The 21,002-nt window shown below is 42.9% G+C and overlaps 1 protein-coding gene across 1 annotated transcript in view; it reads left to right on the forward strand.

Annotated features, from left to right (window-relative positions):
* The window catches only part of PLA2G4A (phospholipase A2 group IVA), a 61,126-nt gene extending 41,170 nt beyond the window's left edge, over nucleotides 1-19,956 (forward strand). The window contains exons 9-17 of the mRNA XM_029964021.1: nucleotides 32-146; nucleotides 2,408-2,545; nucleotides 2,847-2,939; nucleotides 5,739-5,810; nucleotides 8,376-8,618; nucleotides 13,277-13,461; nucleotides 16,365-16,560; nucleotides 16,757-16,914; nucleotides 18,583-19,956. Coding sequence (XP_029819881.1) covers nucleotides 32-146; nucleotides 2,408-2,545; nucleotides 2,847-2,939; nucleotides 5,739-5,810; nucleotides 8,376-8,618; nucleotides 13,277-13,461; nucleotides 16,365-16,560; nucleotides 16,757-16,914; nucleotides 18,583-18,714 — 1,332 coding nt within the window. The 3' untranslated portion in view covers nucleotides 18,715-19,956. The remainder of the gene's footprint in view (nucleotides 1-31; nucleotides 147-2,407; nucleotides 2,546-2,846; nucleotides 2,940-5,738; nucleotides 5,811-8,375; nucleotides 8,619-13,276; nucleotides 13,462-16,364; nucleotides 16,561-16,756; nucleotides 16,915-18,582) is intronic.
* The last annotated feature ends 1,046 nt before the right edge of the window (nucleotides 19,957-21,002 follow it).

Below are 21,002 nucleotides of genomic sequence, written 5' to 3' on the forward strand. Positions count from 1 at the left end.
TCTGTTTGGAACTGATCTTTCTTTCCTGCAGAGAATGAACACCACTTTGAGCAACATGAAAGAGAAAACCAATAATGCCCAGTGTGCTCTGCCACTCTTTACGTGTCTCCATGTGAAACCAGACGTGTCAGAGCTGATGTTTGCAGGTATGGCTCCTTTCATTTCTCTATCATTCTTGGATTTGGAGACTTGTTCGTAGACCATTTTGGAAACCCATTGTTTTTTTAACCTGAAAATAAGTCTGACACCGTAACAGCCCTGAGAAGTGGGAAGTGGTGGCCAGGTTTTGTTCTCTATATGTTAAAAAAGTGATTTCCTAGCAGTTGCAAAGAATATTCCTTCCCCTTGAAGGAGCTGAGCAGGAGTCAGGATAAAAAGGAATCTGGTGTCTCCAACAGGGAAAAACTGCTTAACATTAATGTATCAAAAACCTAAAGGGAAATGTCTTCAGTCATACAGGATTATTCCCCTTTCTAAGAAGGGTGAAAGGAACACTTAGACTTGATGATCTTAGAGGTCTTTCCCAACCTGAGTGATGCTGTGATTGAAATGGAACAAACAATTTAGATATATTGCCTGTTTTTTACCTCTTGCCCAGTGTCAACTGCTGTTAGTGATGCAGGAGTGGCTTTTGCTCCTATTTAATCCACAGGTTTTAATCCCATCTAGAAACCCCAGTTGAGAGTGGGTCCAGTTGTACAAGATGCTACACAAAGGATGTGTCTGTCTATGTATAATTCTGTACAGGACTGAGAAGGGAAATATCAAGTGGCTTGCCCAAGGTTTATAAGTCATTGTGTCTCCTAAAATGATTATTAGGAACAGTTGCTCTCAAAGCTTTGGTTGTAATGGAAAACGAGGTGTAAATTAGGCTAAATTTGTCATGGGAAAATGTCTTTAACTTTCCTGCTTAAGAAACTGATACCTTTTTGTTGGAAAATAGAAGTATATTGAGTTTTAGATGAGCTGCTGTTTTTCTACATTACTTATTTACTGCTTTAAAAACATCTTTAGTTAAGAATGACTTTGTCTAAGCAAGACCAGAAGCACCTGAAGGCCTTACTTTGGTCTAGAAAAGATGTTGCCTCTGGCAGTGGATCTTGGGTTTGCTTTTTTGGGTTGTCATCTATATCATTCTGTAGGGTGCTGGATTTTATTGTTTCTATTTTAGGCTTTTTCCCCCTCTTATAGAACTGAACAGTTTTTCCTGATGTGAAAGATACAGTAAGTTTTGAGCAGAAATATTTATTTTACACTTGCTTATTTACTTGATTATGGTTGGAGGCAAGGCCTTCCCTGTTGGAATGTGTTAATTATATCAGATAACAAGATCTCCTGTTTCCCCTCACCAAGAGCTTTTGGGACCCCATGTGGTATGGCCTACCCAGAACTGCACTCACCATTTTAACTGAACAAAATTAGAGTAATTTAGTTAAAGACAGCTCTTTACTTTAATTATGACAGCTTCTGTAATGATAAAAAAATTACCTGAAGACACTGGTATCCAGGGTTAAAGAGGGAGTGGAATTTAATGTTTGGTTTGGATTTTGGGGGTTTGTTCTTGACAGTCATTACAAGGTGGACTCTCAAAGATTAAATTAATTCTAATTCTCCATTCAGCTCTGTTACCCCCTGGTTCTGAATATCTAAATATTGGCCCATTCGTGTTTATACAGCTCAAGGGAAGTACTGTGCCATTCCTGCACTGGGTCTTCAAAGGAATTCCCTTCTGCTCCAGCGAGTGTGAAGATTTGGGGCTGGTTTATTGAATATGAAATATTCCATATTTTTCTTGAGCTCTGTTCAATAAAAAAGGATTTAAAAAATATTTTTGGCAGTGTTAGAATTCATAAGTTTATCAGCTTTGCCTTTGCATTTTAGATTTCACCATAAACTTTAGGTTTGGGTGGAATCCAAATACCTCTCCTAGAATATTTCACAACTTCTGTGATACTCAATCATTTTTCTGCCACTTTTATCCCTGCTTTTCACATTTTTGATAGAATCACACTGAAAGAAAAGAAACTTGGCCCTCAGACCCACGTTACACTTGGTGTGGCAGGGAATTATGGTGAGGCTTGAGATGGAAACCAGATGTCATTGTGTTTTTCTCACTCGTGATCACTCCTTTAATGCTTCTGGTTTTACAGCCTCTTTTTTTTTTCACCAGGTTGATTGTGATAACAGAAAACGAGACTGAGAATTCCTTCCCTGTTGAGACATCACTGTCCTGCATTTGAAATCAGCATTTTGGCTTCTTCAAAGCCTTCCTGTTGGTTATTTAGCTTCTCAGTTCACTACAGTTTCTTTGCTTGCACAGAGGTTTCATTCATTTCTGTGTTTTCCTTCTCATTTCTGTTCAGGTTGAGATTGCTGACTAAGGCCAATTTTGTTTCTGATTTTGCAGACTGGGTGGAATTCAGTCCCTATGAGATTGGTATGGCCAAATATGGCACTTTTATGTCTCCTGATTTGTTTGGCAGCAAGTTTTTCATGGGGACAGTGGTGAAGAAGTACAATGAAAATCCCTTGCATTTCCTCATGGGTGAGTATGTGACAGAAAGAGGCTTAAAAATAAAAATAATTTCAGTAGTTCATGGACAAGGGCTTTTAAATGCAGTCACACAAAGTGTGAAGAGATTAATTGGAAAGATTTCACAGACATGGATTGGCACTTCTTGTTTCTTTGTTTCTTGTTTTGTTTCTGGTTTGGACATCTGAGCATGTTCCAAAATCAGAGGTGTGTTCAGAGAGCAACCAACTGCTTAAATAGATTATTAAAATATGTGTTTTGGTTTTTTTTTTCTTCTACTGACCTCCATTCATTATTTATTTCCCTTTTCCAGGTGTTTGGGGCAGTGCATTTTCCATATTATTTAACAGAGTGCTTGGTGTCTCCAACTCTCAGAATAAAGGTCCCACCATGGAAGAAGAATTAGGTAATATTAGTAAATAATTCTGCTGTGCAAAGCAATTACTGCCAGGATTCAGTGCAGTCTCCCTCTGTGGGAGGATGGCACTGCTGGGAGTCATTTAATTAATTACCTTTAATTGCTGACCTTGCAAGATGCTGCAGAGGTAGGGAAGGAGGGTTAGGAGTGTTCTTTTCTTCCTTTCACTTTTGTTTCTGCTCAGTGATGCTGCATTACATACACATATCCAGCTCTCCACAGGAAGTTCTTAGAATCCAGTTCCTCTTTTTATGTTATGCTGATTTTTGGAGATCAGAAGCTGGCAAGGACTTAATAGTCACTTATGTAGTCTCTTGACACTGCACTGTTTAATCAAGGGATTACTAAAATAGTCCTAAATTTTATCATCTCTGGATTGTTAATGTTCCATTCTGCCCACAGCCTCCTGGTATCTGATTTAGTGATTTTGGTTTCATTCCACACACAAATGGTAAGATGACTGGAAGGAAAGAATTTTAGCTTGGTTTAGATGGACTTTATTGTGTTTTATTCGAGAATGTAGGTAATGGTGAAAGGTTTTTACACTTCTGTTTCCCATTCAGAGGGCAGCATTACAAGGAAGGGCCTGGCCAATAAATAAATTGTACTTGGCAGCCAGATTTTTCTGAAGAGCAAGAAAAGAAAGTGGATATTGAGATGATTTATAAAAAAAACCAAACCAGAGAAAGCAACCCAACAAAAAGCCCACACTTGTCCCTTAGGTGTCTGTGTCTCCTAATTGATGGAATTCAGCTGCTTGATAACCTCCTTATTTATGGATGAAAATGAGACCTCTGGGTTCCTATTTGTGATGAGTGTTAACACCTGCTCCTGGAGGATCCCTGTCCATAAATGTGATCATGGAAAAGTGTGTTCCTGCTTTTTAAAGATATCGAGAGAGAATGTTACCTGTCATCTCTGACTCATTTCACATCTCAGTTTAAAAACACCCTGGGAAGTGGGATCAGCTCTGAAAATATTAAGGTGGCTTCAACCCCAGAGCTGAAGATGTCCCAGTGACACCTTGGGACCACCAAAGTGAAGGCCAGAATTCCAGGGGACATCAGAAGAGCTGGTGCTGCCCACAGGATGATGTGTAAATCACACCTGGGAGGGTAAATAGTGAATTTTCCATGGGGGTTGCTGTAAAGAGATGATTTGATATCCACAAAAATGCATTTGTTGGCTTTGTTAGCCTCCATTTCTGGTCAGGGATTTTTGTTTTGACCTGTCTCCTCTGCTGTGGCTCAGGAATTTTTGGGTGTTTGTCCATTGAGGGTGTTTTTGAATAGTCATTGAGGACCCACTGAGTGCTGACAAGTAAAATTAGTGAAGGAAAAATGTAATGACTCAGCTTCTGTGATTTTTTTGTGGGGATTTTTGGAGTGTGGGATGTAAATCTAAGGGGGCTTAACCCTCTTTAGAAAATAATTTCAAGTGCTGGTCATCTGTATCCAGTATTCATTCCCAAGCATAATGAAGCTGTGGGTTTATACACCTGATATTACAGTGACTCTGTCTTCAATTTTCTCTCTCACCTTAGAGGAATTAAATTTAGACTTAGCAAAAAAGTGCAACATGTAATTGCCATTGCTTTAATACTGCACTGGGTAGAAATTACAACCTGTATTGGAATTTGCAGCCCAAAGAATGGGAATGCCACCAGCATCTACTTATCCTTCTGTGAGAGGAAAAAAAAAGGTGTTATTTTATTTTATTTTCACTTTTTAATGGAAAAAATCAAGTAATTGATAATACTTTCATTGGGAAACAACCCACATTCAGTTTATTTTAACTGGCCTCAAGTGGTTGGACTTAATGATCTTGGAGTTCTTCTCCAACCTTAATGATTCTCTGACATTTCTATTAGAGATGATTCCTAACATACGTTTTACTTGGGGAAAAAAGGGGTTTAGTCTTCAAAAGTCTTCCCCTGGGTACATTTTCCTCACTGGAATTCAGTGCCTGGCTCCAGTCTCTGTAGGATAAAAGCTTCCAAGATGAGGCCACTCCTAAAACATTGGGAATCTACTGTATTTCAAGAAAGGCTGCCCTCCACAGTTAATGAAAATTATAAAATTGCCAATCTAAAATCCATTCTCACCTGATTTCACCTCCCCTGCAAAGCTGACCTGGGGAGTGGAATGTGCTGCTGTGTCAGTGTTCATTTTGCCTTTGAAAACCAAAGATTAACCTCCCGAAATGCAGATTTTTGCCAGGGAAGTTCACTCATTTTTGGCTTTGTTTCTCTCACTTGATGTTCTGAGATGCAAACCATATTTTCTACCTGTTTAACTGCACTGCCTTTATTTTTCACACACACTCCAACAAAACTTTCATATTATTTTGGCTTTTTTTCTCCCACTATTTTTAAGGGTACCCATTCATATGTGTATGAATGATGTTAAGCATTCCTCCTTTTTTTAAAAAAAAAAAGCAGATACTTAACAGAGATTAGTGTTTTCTTCCTAGTTCACTAGGAATTATTGAGAGGACAGAAGCTAAACATCTAACTTTTAATCACAGGGAATGAAGTGTGTCAGACACGTGGTGCAGAGGGGGGTGAGAGGTACTGCTTTGGGATTACATTTTGCTTTCTCAGCCCCAAAATTGGAGGCTAAAGCCAATATCTGCTGCTCTAATGTCCTCAGCAGATCCAGTCTTTTCAGCTGTATTTTCTATTGCAAAGACTGGGCCAGTTTTGTGACTCAGATTGCTGTGAAATTCTGAGCTGTTTTGAGAGTTAAAGCCCAGCAGTTTAAAGGAATTTTATATTTCTTTTAACAGAAAATATCAGGCTCAAGCACCTCGTAAGCAATGACAGCTCAGACAGTGAAGATGAATCACAGCATCCAAAAGGTAAGGAAATGATCAGTTTTCATTTCCTGATTTCCTTTTTTTTCTGCAGCTTCTGTATAGCTCAGCAGGGCTTCCCAGAGCTCTGGAGTTCCACATCCACCCCAAAATGTGGTTTGCTGAGCCAGTGAGCTCCAGAGGTGTGTTCCCAGCAAGCAGCTGAGCTCAGAGCCACGTTGGAATTGTCACCAGCCCAGCAAACTGAAACTTTCCATTGTTTTCAAGGGTTTCTTGATCAAACACTCACCTGAGAATGGTTTAATTTGTGGTTCCAGCATTCACAGGTGTCTTCTAGCACCTGTAGAAATGACATTTGATACAGGAAATTCCCAGAGCTTGGCTCAGTGTTTGTAACACTGCCCAGATCCAGCTTCCCAGGACAGGCACAACCACAAAGGGAGTGTTGGGAGTGGGAAGAAAAGATCTGATTGAAAATTATCTTGAAGTATCTAAACCACCTGGGGATTTCTGTGGTTTTAGTCAGGGGCTCAGTCTCAGCCTAGTAATGCTTTCTGATGATGTTTTTGGGGCCAACAATGATTTTCAACTGAAAAAAACCCCTGGTTATAATTTTAACAACCAAAACAAAGATGGGAATGCAGCTGTTCGTGATTTCAGGATCTACAGGAAGAAAAGAAAATCCTTTGTCATGAGACAGGGAATTATGTCACTACCTCAGTTCCATGATTACTTCTTCAATTCCCCCTATGTGTAAAATAATTTTGTAGGTGGTACCACATCTTGTGTTTATTTGTGGGTTTCCTGTTTAATCATTACAGCCAGCACCAAACACTCCATTTCCCTCATAGTTTGTAGCCATAGTGAACTACCTACAAATCTGTGACTGCAAACACTTGGCAATCCCTCTCACTTCCATAGAATGTTGTACAGATACTGAACCTCTACACTTTATGGTGCTTGTTTTCTCCCTACTAATATAAAAAATTAGCTCCATTAAGGCATGGATTAAAGAGGCACATTTAAAAGCTGGATTTAAAGTATCAAGCTGGAGCCTGAATTATCTTCTTATACAAAACATCCCAAAAATTTAAGTTTTGACAGTTTATGAATGCAAGGTGGTGCCAATCCAGGTAATTTTTACTGTGAGCTCTAGCTGCAGACATACAAGTCTGATTGCTTCATTGTGCTCTTCAGTTAATTAAAACCAGATATTAATTGTAGTCTGCAGTTTACCGTAAGTGTATTTTCAGATATTTTAGAATTCCCGTGCTAATTATTTTTAATTTTAATTATTTTAGCGTTTCCATGCATTCTTTCATGCCTTCTGAAGGAAAAAGGGGTTTCTGGGTACCATCAAAGGGTGGAGAAGGCTGTCAATGCACATCCAGAAGAATTTAGGTCTACACAGAGCACAGATTTTGGCAACTCAGATCTGTCTGTCCCTGAGCCCAGGAGAGTTGCATTCTGAGTGCCAGCACAGAGAAAGCCTCGTTGCCCTCATCCAGACAGGTCATCTAAGAAGTTCCCAGTGTATTTTCCTGAGGGACACATCCACACTATTACACTGCAGATGGACAGTTGAGGCTGGATTCTCTCTGTTGCTCTGAAATGGTTGCAGCAAAGCTCCCTCCCTGAGCCCACAGCTCGCTGAAAGGATGCTGTGACATTGTTTTTCCAGGTCCTTTGCTTTAGCAGCCCCAGCAGTGTTGTGCTCCCCCTGGCTGGGGTGTCGTGCTCCCCCTGACTGGGGTGTTGTGCTCACCCTGGCTGAGGTGTTGTGCTCCCCTTGGCTGGGGTGTTGTGCTCACCCTGCCTGGGGTGTTGTGCTCACCCTGCCTGGGGTGTTGTGCTCACCATGGCTGGGGTGTTGTGCTCACCCTGGCTGGGGTGTTGTGCTCACCCTGGCTGGGGTGTTGTGCTCACCCTGCCCGGGGTGTTGTGCTCACCGCTGGCTCAGGGCGTTGTTGTGCTTCACCCTGGCTGCGGGTGTTTGTGCTCACCCTGGCTTGGGTGTTGTGCTTCACCCTGGCTTGGGTGTTGTGCTCCCATGGCTGTGGGTGTTGGGCTCCCCTTGGCTGGGGTGTTGTGCTCACCCTGGCTGGGGTGTTGTGCTTCCCTTGGCTGTGGGTGTTGTGCTCACCCTGGCTGGGATGGGTGTGGGTTGCTCACCTGGCCTGGGTGTTGTGCTGCCCCATGGCTGGGGGTGTTTGTGCTCCCTTGGCTGGGGTGTTGTGCTCCACCCTGCCTTGGGTGTTGTGCCTCACCCTGGCTGGGGTGTTGTGCTCACCCTGGCTGGGGTGTCGATAATTGTGCTCACCCTGGCTGGGGTGTTGTGCTCACCCTGGCTGGGTTTGTGCTCACCCTGCCCGGGGGGTGTTGGGCTCACCCTGCCCGGGGGTGTTGTGCTCACCCTGCCGGAGGGTGTTGTTTTGCTCACCCTGCCCGGGTGTTGTGCTTCACCCTGCCCGGGGTGTTGTGCTCACCGCCCGGGGTGTTGTGCTTCACCGCTGCCCGGGGTGGTTGTGCTCACCCTGCCCGGGGTGTTGTGCTCACCCTGGCCGGGGTGTTGTGCTCACCCTGGCCGGGGTGTTGTCCTTGCCCCTGCAGGCACCGGCAGCGCCGAGGCCCGGCCGGAGCAGCAGGAGAGCAGCCAGGAGAGCTGGGTGCAGCGCATGCTCATGGCCCTGGTGGGGGACAGTGCCCTCTTCAACACCCGGGAGGGCCGTGCTGGCAAGGTGCACAACTTCATGCTGGGGCTGAACCTCAACAGCTGCTACCCCCTGTCCCCCCTGGCAGAGCTGCTCACCCAGGAGTCCGTGGAGGAGGACGAGCTCGACGCGGCCGTTGCAGGTCAGTTCACAGACAATGCTGGGTGTTCACACCAGGAGGTTTATAAAAGCATGTACTGGGAGCAGGAGAATGTTCCTGTGAGGATTGACCGACAGCAGAGGTTGTGAGGTGACTGGGGGGCTCAAAGGGCACCATGCAGTGACTCGTATCTGCTGCCTCCCTCCTCTGTCCCCAGCCAGTCCCTTCTGGAGGGACAGTGGCTCTCTGTTTGGAGAGAATTGCTGGCAGAGGTGACCAAATTGCTTTTGTGTAGGGTGCCCTTCGTTACATCCACTTTCTCACTCTCTTGGCCTTCTCCAAAGGGTGTCCTGTGTTGTTCCGTCTCTTATTGATGAGATAAAACTTTTCCTTGTTCTCCTACAGGGCTTCCCTGTTGCCACAATTTTGTAGCTGTCTTCTGAAAAATCTCTGGGGGCAACACACTGCTGCACTTGTAGAATCATAAAATCCCCTGAGCTGGAAGGGACCCACAGGACCATCCAGTCCAACTCCTGGCCCTGCACAGACACCCCAACAATCTCCCCGGTTCCTGAGAGCTCCTGGAGCTCTGGCAGCCTTGGGGCTGTGCCCACTGCCCTGGGGAACCTGGGCAGTGCCCAACCACCCTCTGGGGGAAGAATCTTCTCCTGAGATCCAACCTAAACCTCCCCTGACACAGCCTGTAGATCCTTGCTTTGCTGGCACCATGTTCTTCCCAGTGTGGATGCACCTGACCAGCCACTCACATTTCTGTGTGACTGATGTGCAGATGTTTCATGTTGGCTTAAGCAGGAATGCAGATGGAAGAGAAGAATTTCAGAAAAATATTAATTTGCCATAGAAGTTCAAAGTCTTCCCCCACTCCACAGGTTATGTGGTGTTTGGGACAGTAGCTGTGAAGAATTAGGGATCGTGTTTGATTTGGATTTTGAAGCTTTGCTGTGCAGTGTTCACTGCAGCCTTCTCAGTGACAATCAATTAGTTTCCTAGTATTTTTCTGACACTGTTGTGTTCACTGGAGCTGTTCAGGGCAAGGCTGGGCTAGTTGAAGGTGTCCCTGCCCATGGCAGGGGATGGAATGAGATGATCTTTAAGGTCCCTTCCAACTCAAACCATTCCGTGATTGTGTTCCATCAAACCGAGGAGCTGCAGCTCTCTGAAGGTCGTGTTCCTTCCGTGCTCTAGCACCACAGCTCTCCCACCCATCCCCAGTAACAATAGTCATCACTTCAGCCCTTATTTTCTGCTCAGAGGTTGTCCCAACTGCTCCTTCTGCAGCAGTAAATACCAGATGTCATTTACAAGCTCAAGTAGCAGCCGCGCTCTGATGTGTATTTGTTAATGTAACAAATCCCTCCGAGTGGCTGGATAGTCATTTCCATCTGGACTCCACTTTCTAAATATTTTCATCATCTCAGAGATGTTTACAACTGGGTAGTCTTAATATTTATAGTAGTTGTAAAAGAGGCAGGAAAGCGGGTGGGAAATTTTATGGTTGGAAAAAATGACAGTCGATGAGAATTTTGCATAATTAAGACATGTGGATAATGTTCAGAATCAACTATTGACTTCCTGGGGTTTAATTTCAATGGAAATAAAATTCTGGGTTGACAAAACAAACCTTCACCTCTGAGACAATTACTTTGGAGGGCCTGAAACTTCTTGGGGTTAAAATGTGTGGGAAAAGTTTCACATAACAGCAGTTGTTTTAGTGTCAGCTGAAGACACAAAACTGACAGCTACGAGTAGCTGCAATATTATAGTCAAGAATAGTTAAAAACCCCTTGAAGCTTCAGCAGTTACTGTAAAATTTAATCATTCAGTGGTGTGATAAGTGTATCTGCACTTTAATGCTGTGAATTTTCCTTGCAAGTGCTGAGGAGCCCAGAGGAGCAGATAGAAAGGAAATAGATAGATAGAAAGGAAACTTTGGTGTAAATTTAAAATACTTCTATTACCAAGGCACTGGATGCATTTAAGCTTTGCATATTTATTCTACCACTGGCAGTTTACCTGTCAGCTTGAGTACAGAGAGAAGTCTGTAATGCTTTAGGACTGACTTTCCTTTATTACCAGACATTCCAAAGGAGAAATAAGTGACTCTAAAAGGATATAAATAATACTTTACGTCTCCAGTTGTGCCAGACCTTCCCAGAGGATGAACTGTGGCTGGCCTAAGCTGATGTTACAGTCATTCCTGAGACTGAATTTAGGGGCTGCAGTGCCTGCAGCAGAAATCCCAACTGCTTGGTCTGGAAGTGAAACCCTTGGATTTGCTTTTCTGTAGATTCTATTTATGCTGAATGTTTCCTTATTTCATCTCAAATGCACTTCAAAGCTTTGCACCCCCCTTCAATGATTTCATTGTGAGCTCAGAGTTTATTCTGCTTCTTTACTTGATGTTACAACACACCAAAGTGACTTGAGAAAATGCCACATGAAAACAATAGGGAAAAATAACCCCTGATCTCTGCTCCTTTATTTCAGTGTTTATGGAAACTGTTATGGCAGATGCACGTCAGAAGCAAATGCCCTTTTCATCTCCCATATTTCCACTGGAGCTGCTGTTTGGGACAAATTTGGTCTCTAGAACATGGTCTCTGTTTTTATTTCCAAACAGTTCTTATTATCTGTCTCTGCATGAGATAAACTCATAAGTTAAATTTCTCCTATAATCACTAAAGCCAATCTGTGGTCATTATAAATTTATTGATGATGTTGGGAGGAAACTCTTCTCTGTGAGGGTGATGAGGCCCTGGCACAGGTTGCCCAGAGAAGCTGTGGCTGCCCCTTGATCCCTGGAAGTGTCCAAGGCCAATTTTTGTAAAGTAAGAAAAGGCAAAACATGAACAAAAATGTTTCCACAATTTTTAGAAATTCTATAGAGAACAAGGATTTAATTACTTTTGAAATGTCTTTAAACAAGAAGAGGAAATCAAAACTTTTCTGCTTGTGCTAAAAGGAAATGTATTAAGTGTATTTTTACCATTTTTTTAATTATGGTGAATTTGATAAGTACTAATTTATTTTCATAGATTTATGCTAAGTCATTATTATGAAATATATCTGGTTCTAAAACAGGGCTATAAACACAGCCCTTTTGCAATAGGCAGTGATTTAAAAGTGTTCTCTCCCTTAGAAATCAAGGCAAATAGTAGAACAATGAGGCCTCATTTCTTAGAAAAGTGTCCTCTAATAAATAACAACAGAGATAAAAAGTGAAAGCATCTCTTCTGAGATTTTTTTTTTTTTTGCTGCTCGTAGCAGTAAATTTTTCTCACGGATCCTGAAGTGATAGGAATAAGAGTTTGAATTATTTTGGATGGATTTTCTTCACTTTAAAATGTCTTCTTTTTTTTTTCAGATTACTTCTATTGCAAATAAGCAGGTGCTGGGAAGTTTAATTACACCAGAAATAATTATATTATCCTATCCAGCATTCCTTAGATCACACTGCCCTCTACAGATACAAGGATTAGTTTTCAGTCAAAAAGCAAAACCATGCACTGGAAAAGATCCAGAGCAAGAAAAGACCATCATGGGAAAAGTTTTGAGTCCAGCAGGGATTGTTTAGGGGCATCCAGAGACTTGAATAAGTGCAAAGAGACTTCAGAAAAATCGATTGTTTTTTTCCTGAGCTGCATCCAGGGAATATTGGGGTTACAGGGGAAGCATCATCTCCTTCAGCCCTCAGCTGGGCTGAGAGAGGAGGCTGGTTTGTCCCACTCTGAGACAGCACTGGCAGGGAGTGGCTCACAGGGAATTCTGCTGCAATCTCAGATATGGATATAGGTCACTGTTTCTTTTTCTTCCTGGTGGAGTAGTGAGTGTGAGGTCACCAGATTTGGTGTAGTTGGAAAACAAGACTTGATAGTCCCAATGTAATGGACAGAAGCAGGTGGTGGACAAACATCACACCAAAGCAGAGCCACGTCGAGGCTTCTTAGGGGGAAGAGCTGGGGAGGATGAGGGACAGGGAGAGGGAACCTGGGGGAAGAGATTTGGGCAGGGGTTACAGGACACTGAGGGGATCACAGGATTGTTAGGGTTGGAAGGGACCTCAGGCATCGCCCACCCAACCCTCCCCCCACCAAGGCAGGGTCACCTGGAGCAGGGGACACAAGCAAGCATCCAGGTGGGTTTGGGATGTCTCCAGACAGGAAGACTCCAGGCCCTCCCTGGGCAGCTGTTCCAGGCTCTGCCACCCTCCATGGAAAGAAGTTCTTCCTTGTTGTGTTTTAGTTTATGTCCATTGCTGCTCATCCTGTCTCTGGGCACCACCAAAAAGGGTCTGGGACCATCCTCTTGGCACTGCCAGATGGGCATTTGGATTCTGTCTCTTAACATCCCATAAACTCTTTCCTTTGTGTGTGAGCTGATGGGGTGAAGGTGGAAAGGCTGGGATCAAACCTGGCCATTTGTCCCCTTCAGTGTTGCCTGGAGCCATTTCTGTGCATTGGGACAGGGCCTTTCTAGCTCCTTTTTTTCCCACCTCATTCTCCACTTGTTAAGAGCTTGAGTTACACTTGAGTTCGTGGTATGTTTAGCTGGGATGTCCTGTACATTTTAAATCCTTTGCAATCTCCAGTCCTTGGGAAAACACTGGAAAGCCCATCAAAACTTGAGTTCTTAACTCGTATATACTGGGGGTTTTTTTGGTTTCTCTGTGTTCTGCACAGATCCTGATGAGTTTGAGAGGATCTATGAGCCACTGGATGTGAAGAGCAAGAAGATTCACATTGTGGACAGTGGGCTGACGTTTAACCTGCCATACCCCCTCATCCTGAGGCCTCAGAGAGGCGTCGATCTCATCATCTCTTTTGATTTCTCAGCAAGGCCAAGTGATTCCAGCCCTCCTTTCAAGGTAAGTAAGACAGACCATCCCCTCCTTTGGGGTCAGGAGCTCAAGTTGACTCAGTTGTATTCTTCCAGTCATGTTGTTCCCACATTTCATGGTCCCAGAAGGTGCTGCTGTAGCTACAACACTAGAATATTTCTTTCCACGTCAAGCAGAATAGTGCCCTGTGTCTCAGTTCCTGTTTACATGACTTACATGGCACAACTAACACAAAGAAGGCTATTTCAAAGGAAGGAAATTCATTTGAAGTAGTTGTTTTTATGGAAATTTTGCTTTCATGCTGATTGCAGAGTTTTATTTTATGTCAGTATTAAACAATGAAGTCAGTTGTCCTTGCCCTGGTGCTCTAACTCTGTCCAGCTGCTCCCTGTGTGCTGTGATGTAAATGAATGTCATCATCCTGCAGAAATGCATCATCTTACTCACTCTGGTATTGCTAAATAACCTCTTGGAAGCAGGGCTAGCTGTCCCTTTACATCTCCCTGGGACCATCCCAGCACTGGTGTCAGCAGGATTCTTAAATCCGTTCAGGCCGGAGCGAAACGGCACCAGAAAAACAGGGAGTAAAGGACACGGTTGTTTTGTGTAGCAGGTGTGGAAAGCACAGCTGTACCTGTACAACCTGTGCATCCACAGAGCTCCTTCTCATCCCAAAGGCTTGGCATGGGGTCATTTTGGTAACTGATACAGAAAAAACCAGCACTTCAGAGGCTACTGTGAGGTTCTCACTTGGAGATAAGGTTTAGTGGGCACAGTGGAATTTGGCTGAAGGTTGGACTTGATGATCTTGGAGGTCTTTTCCAAACTCAGTGATTCTGTGATCCTCAAAAAAGGCCATATTTATTTCAAAGAAGATTTCAAAAAGAATTTTCAAGGAAGCCCAGAAAATATTTCTGTTTGAAAAACAACTGACGTTGCTTGTTGCTTTACAGACAAATTCCAATTAGAACAAACAGATTATTTTTTTTCCTTCATCTTAATATTGAGGATGTTAGGAAATAACAGCAGTAGCAAAATGAGCTCGAGATCAGTGTTGTCAAATGCAAAGACAAACAAGTTTCAGGAGAATAAAAAGGAGTAATTTCTGTAATCTCTAGGTCTCTTGGGGCTACTGGGAAAAACAGAGCACTGAGAAGACTCTTCCTAGTGCTGAGATCCTTAATTCCTTTTTTCCTTAATTCACTGAATCCCAGAGTGTTTCTTCCTTTATTATTCAATTTGCATAAGAATATATCTCCTTTTTTGTCATGAATATTTTCCCCATCAGCTAAATTTGCTGACACAGCACTGCCATCTTCTCTGAAATCTCTTTTTCCTCCCTTTTTTAACATTCCACACGTGGACCCTGTGCAAAAGGCTGTGTATGGTCATCCCTGTTACCCTTACCCTACACATTGTCTTCATCAGCAGCAATTTTTTGTGTCGTTTTGGGGACATGGAGAGAGATTGGTTGGAAGTCAAGTGGCATCCTGAGGAGTTCTCTCTAAACTGTAGTTTTAAAAAGGCAAAAAAATCCTTTGATACAAGAAAAAACGGTGGGAAAAAGAAATGATGGCTTTGTTTTCCTGAAGCCACTGTTGAAGGGGATGGAGTGTTGTTCCTGAGGCACAAAGAGGTGTGGAAGAAGAAGAGCTGTAGTCCAGAGGCAGAGGCTTTGTGCTCATGGTTTCAAGGCCAGGAACCAGTTGTGTTTGCTGGCTGTGTGTCCCACTGGTTCTGCTTGCATTGCAAAGAGCAAATGCCACTTCAAGAGTGGGCCTGTCTCTATGGTAGCACTAATATTGTGCTTTGCTGGGGAAATTAGCCAGCTGAGCTCAGTGACTCCACTCTTGGTTTATCATTTTGCACCCACTATCTTTTCATCTCCTGCGTATCTCAGACAGTCGCCCGAAGAAGGGTCCTGTTTCATTGAAAACCACGATTAAAGTTGTTGACCTTCCCTCTCCTCCCTCTCACACGCCCTCATTGCATGCTCTTGAGTCATTGTTTACAAATTATTTTGTTTACTGAGTTGTCATGAGGAAGAAAAAAGCCTGTTTTCCAGCTCTCTGCACTCGGTGTGCTTTCAAACGCCGCTCTGGGCTGCGATGTGACTCTGAGCACAACAATGCACAGCTTGGTGTTTGTGAACTCTCCTTGGTTTCCATAGTGCTGATACTCCATTTGCAGGTCAAATTAGGGATGGTTTTCCCTCTGTAGAGTCACTCCAAGTTTTGTGGGCCAGACCAGCTCTTTGCCTGCCATGAATCAGCGCTGGTGGTGGAGACTGAGAGGCTGAAGGAGGTGCTCAGTTTGCCACTCTGGGTCATCAATCAGAGATTGATTTGATCAGTCCTTTGTATCACAGAATCATGGAATGCTTTGCGTTGGAGGGGACCTTAAAGACCATCTCATTCCATCCCACCTTCTACTAGCCCAGGTTGCTCCAAGCCCCATCCAACCTGGCCTTGGACACTTCCAGGGATCCAGGGGCAGCCACAGCTTCTCTGGGCAACCTGTGCCAGGGCCTCCCCACCCTCACAGCCAACAATTCCTTCCTAATATCCCATCTAACCCTGCCCTCTGGCAACTTGAGGCCTTTTCCCCTTGTCCTGTCCCTCCATCCCTTGTAAACAATCTCTCTCCATGTTTCTTGTAGCCCCTTCAGGCACTGCAAGGCCACAATTAGGTCACCCTAAGCCTTCTTTTCTCCAGGCTGAACAATTCCAATTCTCCCAGCCTTTCCTCATTGCTTCCTCCCTCTAATAATCTTGGTGCTTCCTCTGGACTTGCCCCAACAGCTCCATGTCCTTCCTGGGCCCTGAATAGTTTATCAATTGCTTCTACCAACCAGTTTGCCCCGTGTCTCTCCAAACCTCCTCACTTTTCAGTGGATGCTTTCATGGACCTGAATCTTTGTACCTCTTCAGGAAATTCTGCTGGCTGAGAAATGGGCTCGAATGAACAAGCTGCCTTTCCCCAAAATAGACCCCAATGTGTTTGACAGAGAGGGCCTGAAGGAGTGCTATGTGTTCAAACCAAAGGACACCTCTTCAGAGAAGGACTGTCCCACCATAATCCATTTTGTCTTGGCCAACATCGACTTCAGGAAGTACAAAGCTCCAGGTGAGCACAGTTTCTGCTGCTGAATCCCTGTTCCTTTGGAATGCCATGGTGGTTATGCACCACAAATGCTTTGGCTCTCAAATAACTCCCAAATGTGTCTGCAGCCCCGAGGGAATCCAAAAGGGCCATTCCAAAATCAGGTGGTGGATGAGCAGGCCTAACATTTTGGTGGTGTTTTTGTGTTTGTTCTGTGCAGGAGTTCCAAGGGAAACACAGGAAGAGAAGGATTTTGCAGACTTTGACATTTTTGATGATCCAAATACACCTTTCTCTACCTTCAACTTCCAATATCCCAACGAGGCTTTCAAGAGGCTCCATGACCTGATGGAGTTCAACACCCTCAATAACATAGATGTATGTTGGGAGGGTTTAAAGGTTGTTCAGTGGGGGAATGGGTGATGTGAGTAAAACCCTAAATATTCCATACAGGCCTTTGCTTCAGTGTTTGCCTGACTTTCTCATTTGGTTCTTGTCTTGTTTTTGCCATTTCACCATCCCAAACCATTCAGAGTAACTGAGCAAAAGGGGCTTTGGGGTGGAGACAATATGTTCAGAATTTTATACTCAGATTTTTAAGCATGTTGATTTTTCTAACTGGAAAAAGAGGAAATTGGAAATTTCTTTATCAGTTGCTGATTAAGATTTATTACTGATTTCTTTATCAGTTCTACTTCTAACTCAATAATAATTATTTGTAATTGATAGTAGGTGCAACACAACATAGTGATCCCAACATCTGCAGAGTGAAAAGTGTAAATGATCACCCCAGATAAAGACACAAGGGAGGGGATTATCAATATAGTAAAGAAAATGGTTACATCAGGACAAAGGAAGCAAAAGTAAAGATTTAATCATTCTCGATATTTATTTTTATTTATCCTTTTTTAAATAATAATAATTATATTCTATAATTATTTTTATATCCTTTAAATATGGATTTTCTCAATGCTTTGATTTACCCTTCTGAATTTCATTGGGACTCAAGTGTAAATGCTGTATTTACACTGATCTTTTTTTTAAACACATATTTTTGTGTGACTTCTTTGACATTGATGGCCTCCCTCATACCTATATTAACCACATTAAAATCAGTGTTTTATACAGTCAAGTAATAGGGATTGATGAGTTTTATTAAAAATACTTTGTTCAATGGTGGAGCAGAGTTAAAAATGGAAGCAAGAGTTGTTCCAATGAGAAGGGGCTTTTTCTGTCAGTTAATAAATATTTGTTGTGTGGCTTCTTTGACATTAGCGGCCTCCCTCATACTTTTGTTAACCACATTAAAATCAGTGTTTTATCCAGTCAGGTAATAGTATTTTTAATAAAATTCATAATTTTTAATGGAGTTAAAAATGGAAGCAAGAATTGTTATCATCAGAAGGGGCTTTTTCTGTCAGTTAGTAAATATTTGTTGTGTGACTTGACATTGTTGTGTGANGCTTTTTCTGTCAGTTAGTAAATATTTGTTGTGTGACTTGACATTGTTGTGTGACTTGACCTTGTACCTTTACTGACCCCATTAAAATGAGTGTTTTATCCAGTCAGGTAATAGCATTTTTAATAAAACTCATCATTTTCAATGGTGGAGCAGAGTTAAAAATGGAAGCAAGAGTTGTTCCCATCAGAAGGGGCTTTTTCTGTCAATTAATAAATATTTGTTGTGTGACTTGACCTCGTACCGTTACTGACCCCATTGTGATGAGCGTTTTATGCAGTCAGGTAATAGCATTTTTAATAAAATTTATCATTTTCAAAGGAGTTAAAAATGGAAGCAAGAGTTGTTCCCATCAGAAGGGGCTTTTTCTGTCAGTTAGTAAATATTTGTTGTGTGACTTGACATTGTTGTGTGACTTGACCTTGTACCTTTACCGACCCCATTATGATGAGCGTTTTATGCAGTCAGGAAATAGCATTTTTAATAAAACTCCTCAGTGCCTTTGCCCAGTGGTGGAGCAGAAGCAGGGTTTTTCTGTGGGTCCATCCCTGTTATTCCCTGTGTTCCAAGCTGTCCCTGTGTTGCAGGTGATCCGGGAGGCCGTGCTGGAGAGCATCGAGTACCGCAAGGAGAACCCGTCGCGCTGCTCGGTGTCCCTGAGCAGTGTGGAGGCCAGGAGGTTCTTCAACAAGAGCCACCTCAACAACAACCACACGTAGAGGCCGTGCCTGGGTCCTGCTCCTGCCCCTACAGCTGGAACCACAGCCCCTCCAGCAGCTCCTCACCCGCTCCTCCACACGTTTTCTCGGGGCTTCTCGAGTTTCAGTATCGTTTTGTACTGCTGGTTTTTTAAACTAAACACATTTCAGTGTGCTGAGATCCTGATTTTTAACAGATGTGCAGTTAGGGGGTTGTTTTTGAGATCATCGGGTTCAGGGTCTTTTTTTAATTGATGTAAACTGGGCGTAGCTTGAAAGGTAAGATGGGATTGGAAAGAAATAAGATTGAAATCCACCTTTCTGCTGTTTAACAACGTCTGTACCACTTAGCAAAACCCCAAACCTCTTACATTTTCTTTTTTTGATCCTCCAAATTACATTGCTTGAATCCTTGAGCTACTGGCACCTGTGTGTTAAATTATTGTTGGTTTGTGTATTCCTGACCAAAATGTTTATATGTAACTTGACAGTGATTTTTGCATTTGACCATGATTGAACCATCACATTTCTGCAAAGGGACAGGGGAATGTTTACTGGGGAGGGATAAAATGTGCCCAGGTAAGAATGTGAAGTAGTTCATGTCTTAAGGGTTATTTGAAATAATATTTTTGAGTCCTGTAAATAATAAAAGATGGTGCAGAGCCACAGATTGTTTCAGTCCCATCTCAACAAGTGTTGAGGTAACTCTGCAAATGCACAGAAAATGCAGTGGCATCTCCAAAGACTTTAATTGCTAAAATCTGTAAGTCCACGGGAAGGGAAGTAATTAAAATGCATTTATTTTAACAGCCACTGCATCCCAGAATCCTGGAATGGTTTGGGTTGGATGACCTTAAAGCTCACATTGTTCCACCCCTTGCCATGGGCAGGGACACCTCCACTATCCCAGGTTGCTCTAAGTCTACATGCAGTGTTCTGTGATTAAATAACATTTTCTGCATTGATCAATAGGTTTTATTTCTGTTTGAATTAGTGCATGTTTAAAATCAAGCAAGAAAATGAAAGTAACTTGTCTTAGTGCTGCATAATTTAAACATTTTCCATGAATTTTGGAATACAGGAAGGAACTGGTACCATTATATATTGTAATATTTTCTTTTTAATGTTATATTTCCCTTTGGGAATGTAATATTTGTATTTTTTATTTTATAATATGTACCTACTCTATTTTATGGAAGAGTTTTATCATGCTTTATACAGTTTGTATTATCACAGAGTTATCAGACGATAACAAATAAAACTATATTTGCCACCTGCTGTTTTCAGCCAGTTTATTTTGATAATTTCTGTGGTATTTGCACTGTTATTGTGAAGAGACGTGGAACAGCTGGGTGGTGTGGGGCAGATGACACTGTGGGTTATGGGTGGTGGGTCTTTACTGCCTTTCATCTTGGATTTCTTAAAAAGCAGGGGAAGAAGGGAAGTTCCTCCGGGCCTGTTTGGATCCAACAGCTGATTCTGGTCATGAAAAGCAGGAGCAGGTGCTGCTGTGGGTTGCAGGTACATCAAAACTGGTGGTCTGGACTGTCTGTGGAGGGGTGACAGTGTCCCCACGTGCACTGAGCTCTCGACCTGCCACTGCTGGGACCTCGTGGGGTTGTTGGTGTGGGGTTCCCCCTTTGTCTGTGTGCCAGAGCCCCCCTTCCTCTGCTAAAATCATTCAAAACCCCTCACTCTGAGGTTTTGCCCAGAGAAGCTGTGGCTGCCCCATCCCTGGAAGTGTCCAAGGCCAGGTTGGACGAGGCTTGGAACAACCTGGGCTAGTGGAAGGTGTCCCTGCCCATGGCAGGGTTGGCACTGGATGGACTTTAAGGTCCCTTCCAACCCAAACCACTCTGGGATTCTGTGATTTTTCAGACATTAGAAGTGGTTTGGGCTCCCCAGAAGCTCCTTTGTAAATTAATAGCTGTGATTTCACTGCAGTCTGCAAAAAAAAAAACCTCTGTTAAATCTGCATCCATAAATTTCAAATGGAAAAATCCATCTCTGTATGATCAGAAACTTAGAAAAGGGTTCTTATTTTGTTCTTCAGCAGAGCAGAACACTGGGCCTTACAGCCTTAGCCATACTTTATATTAAAAATAATGTGAAAAGAGAGGAATAATGCAGGAAAAAACCTCTTCTGACACATGATGTGAAGCCAAACACGCAGAGTTTTCCCTTGGCCTAGAAAGTTAGTCCTTCATTTCTCATTTCCCTCCCTTCAGTCCATCTGGTTTATTCCTGCAGTACTTTTTTCCAACCAAGGGCACATTCCCTAGGAGGCAGTAAAAGGTGAGTGTAGAGAA

The sequence above is a fragment of the Manacus vitellinus genome, unplaced genomic scaffold, assembly GCF_001715985.3.
Source record: "Manacus vitellinus isolate BGI_N305 unplaced genomic scaffold, ASM171598v3 scaffold_68_pilon, whole genome shotgun sequence".
In the NCBI taxonomy this organism is placed as follows: domain Eukaryota; kingdom Metazoa; phylum Chordata; class Aves; order Passeriformes; family Pipridae; genus Manacus; species Manacus vitellinus.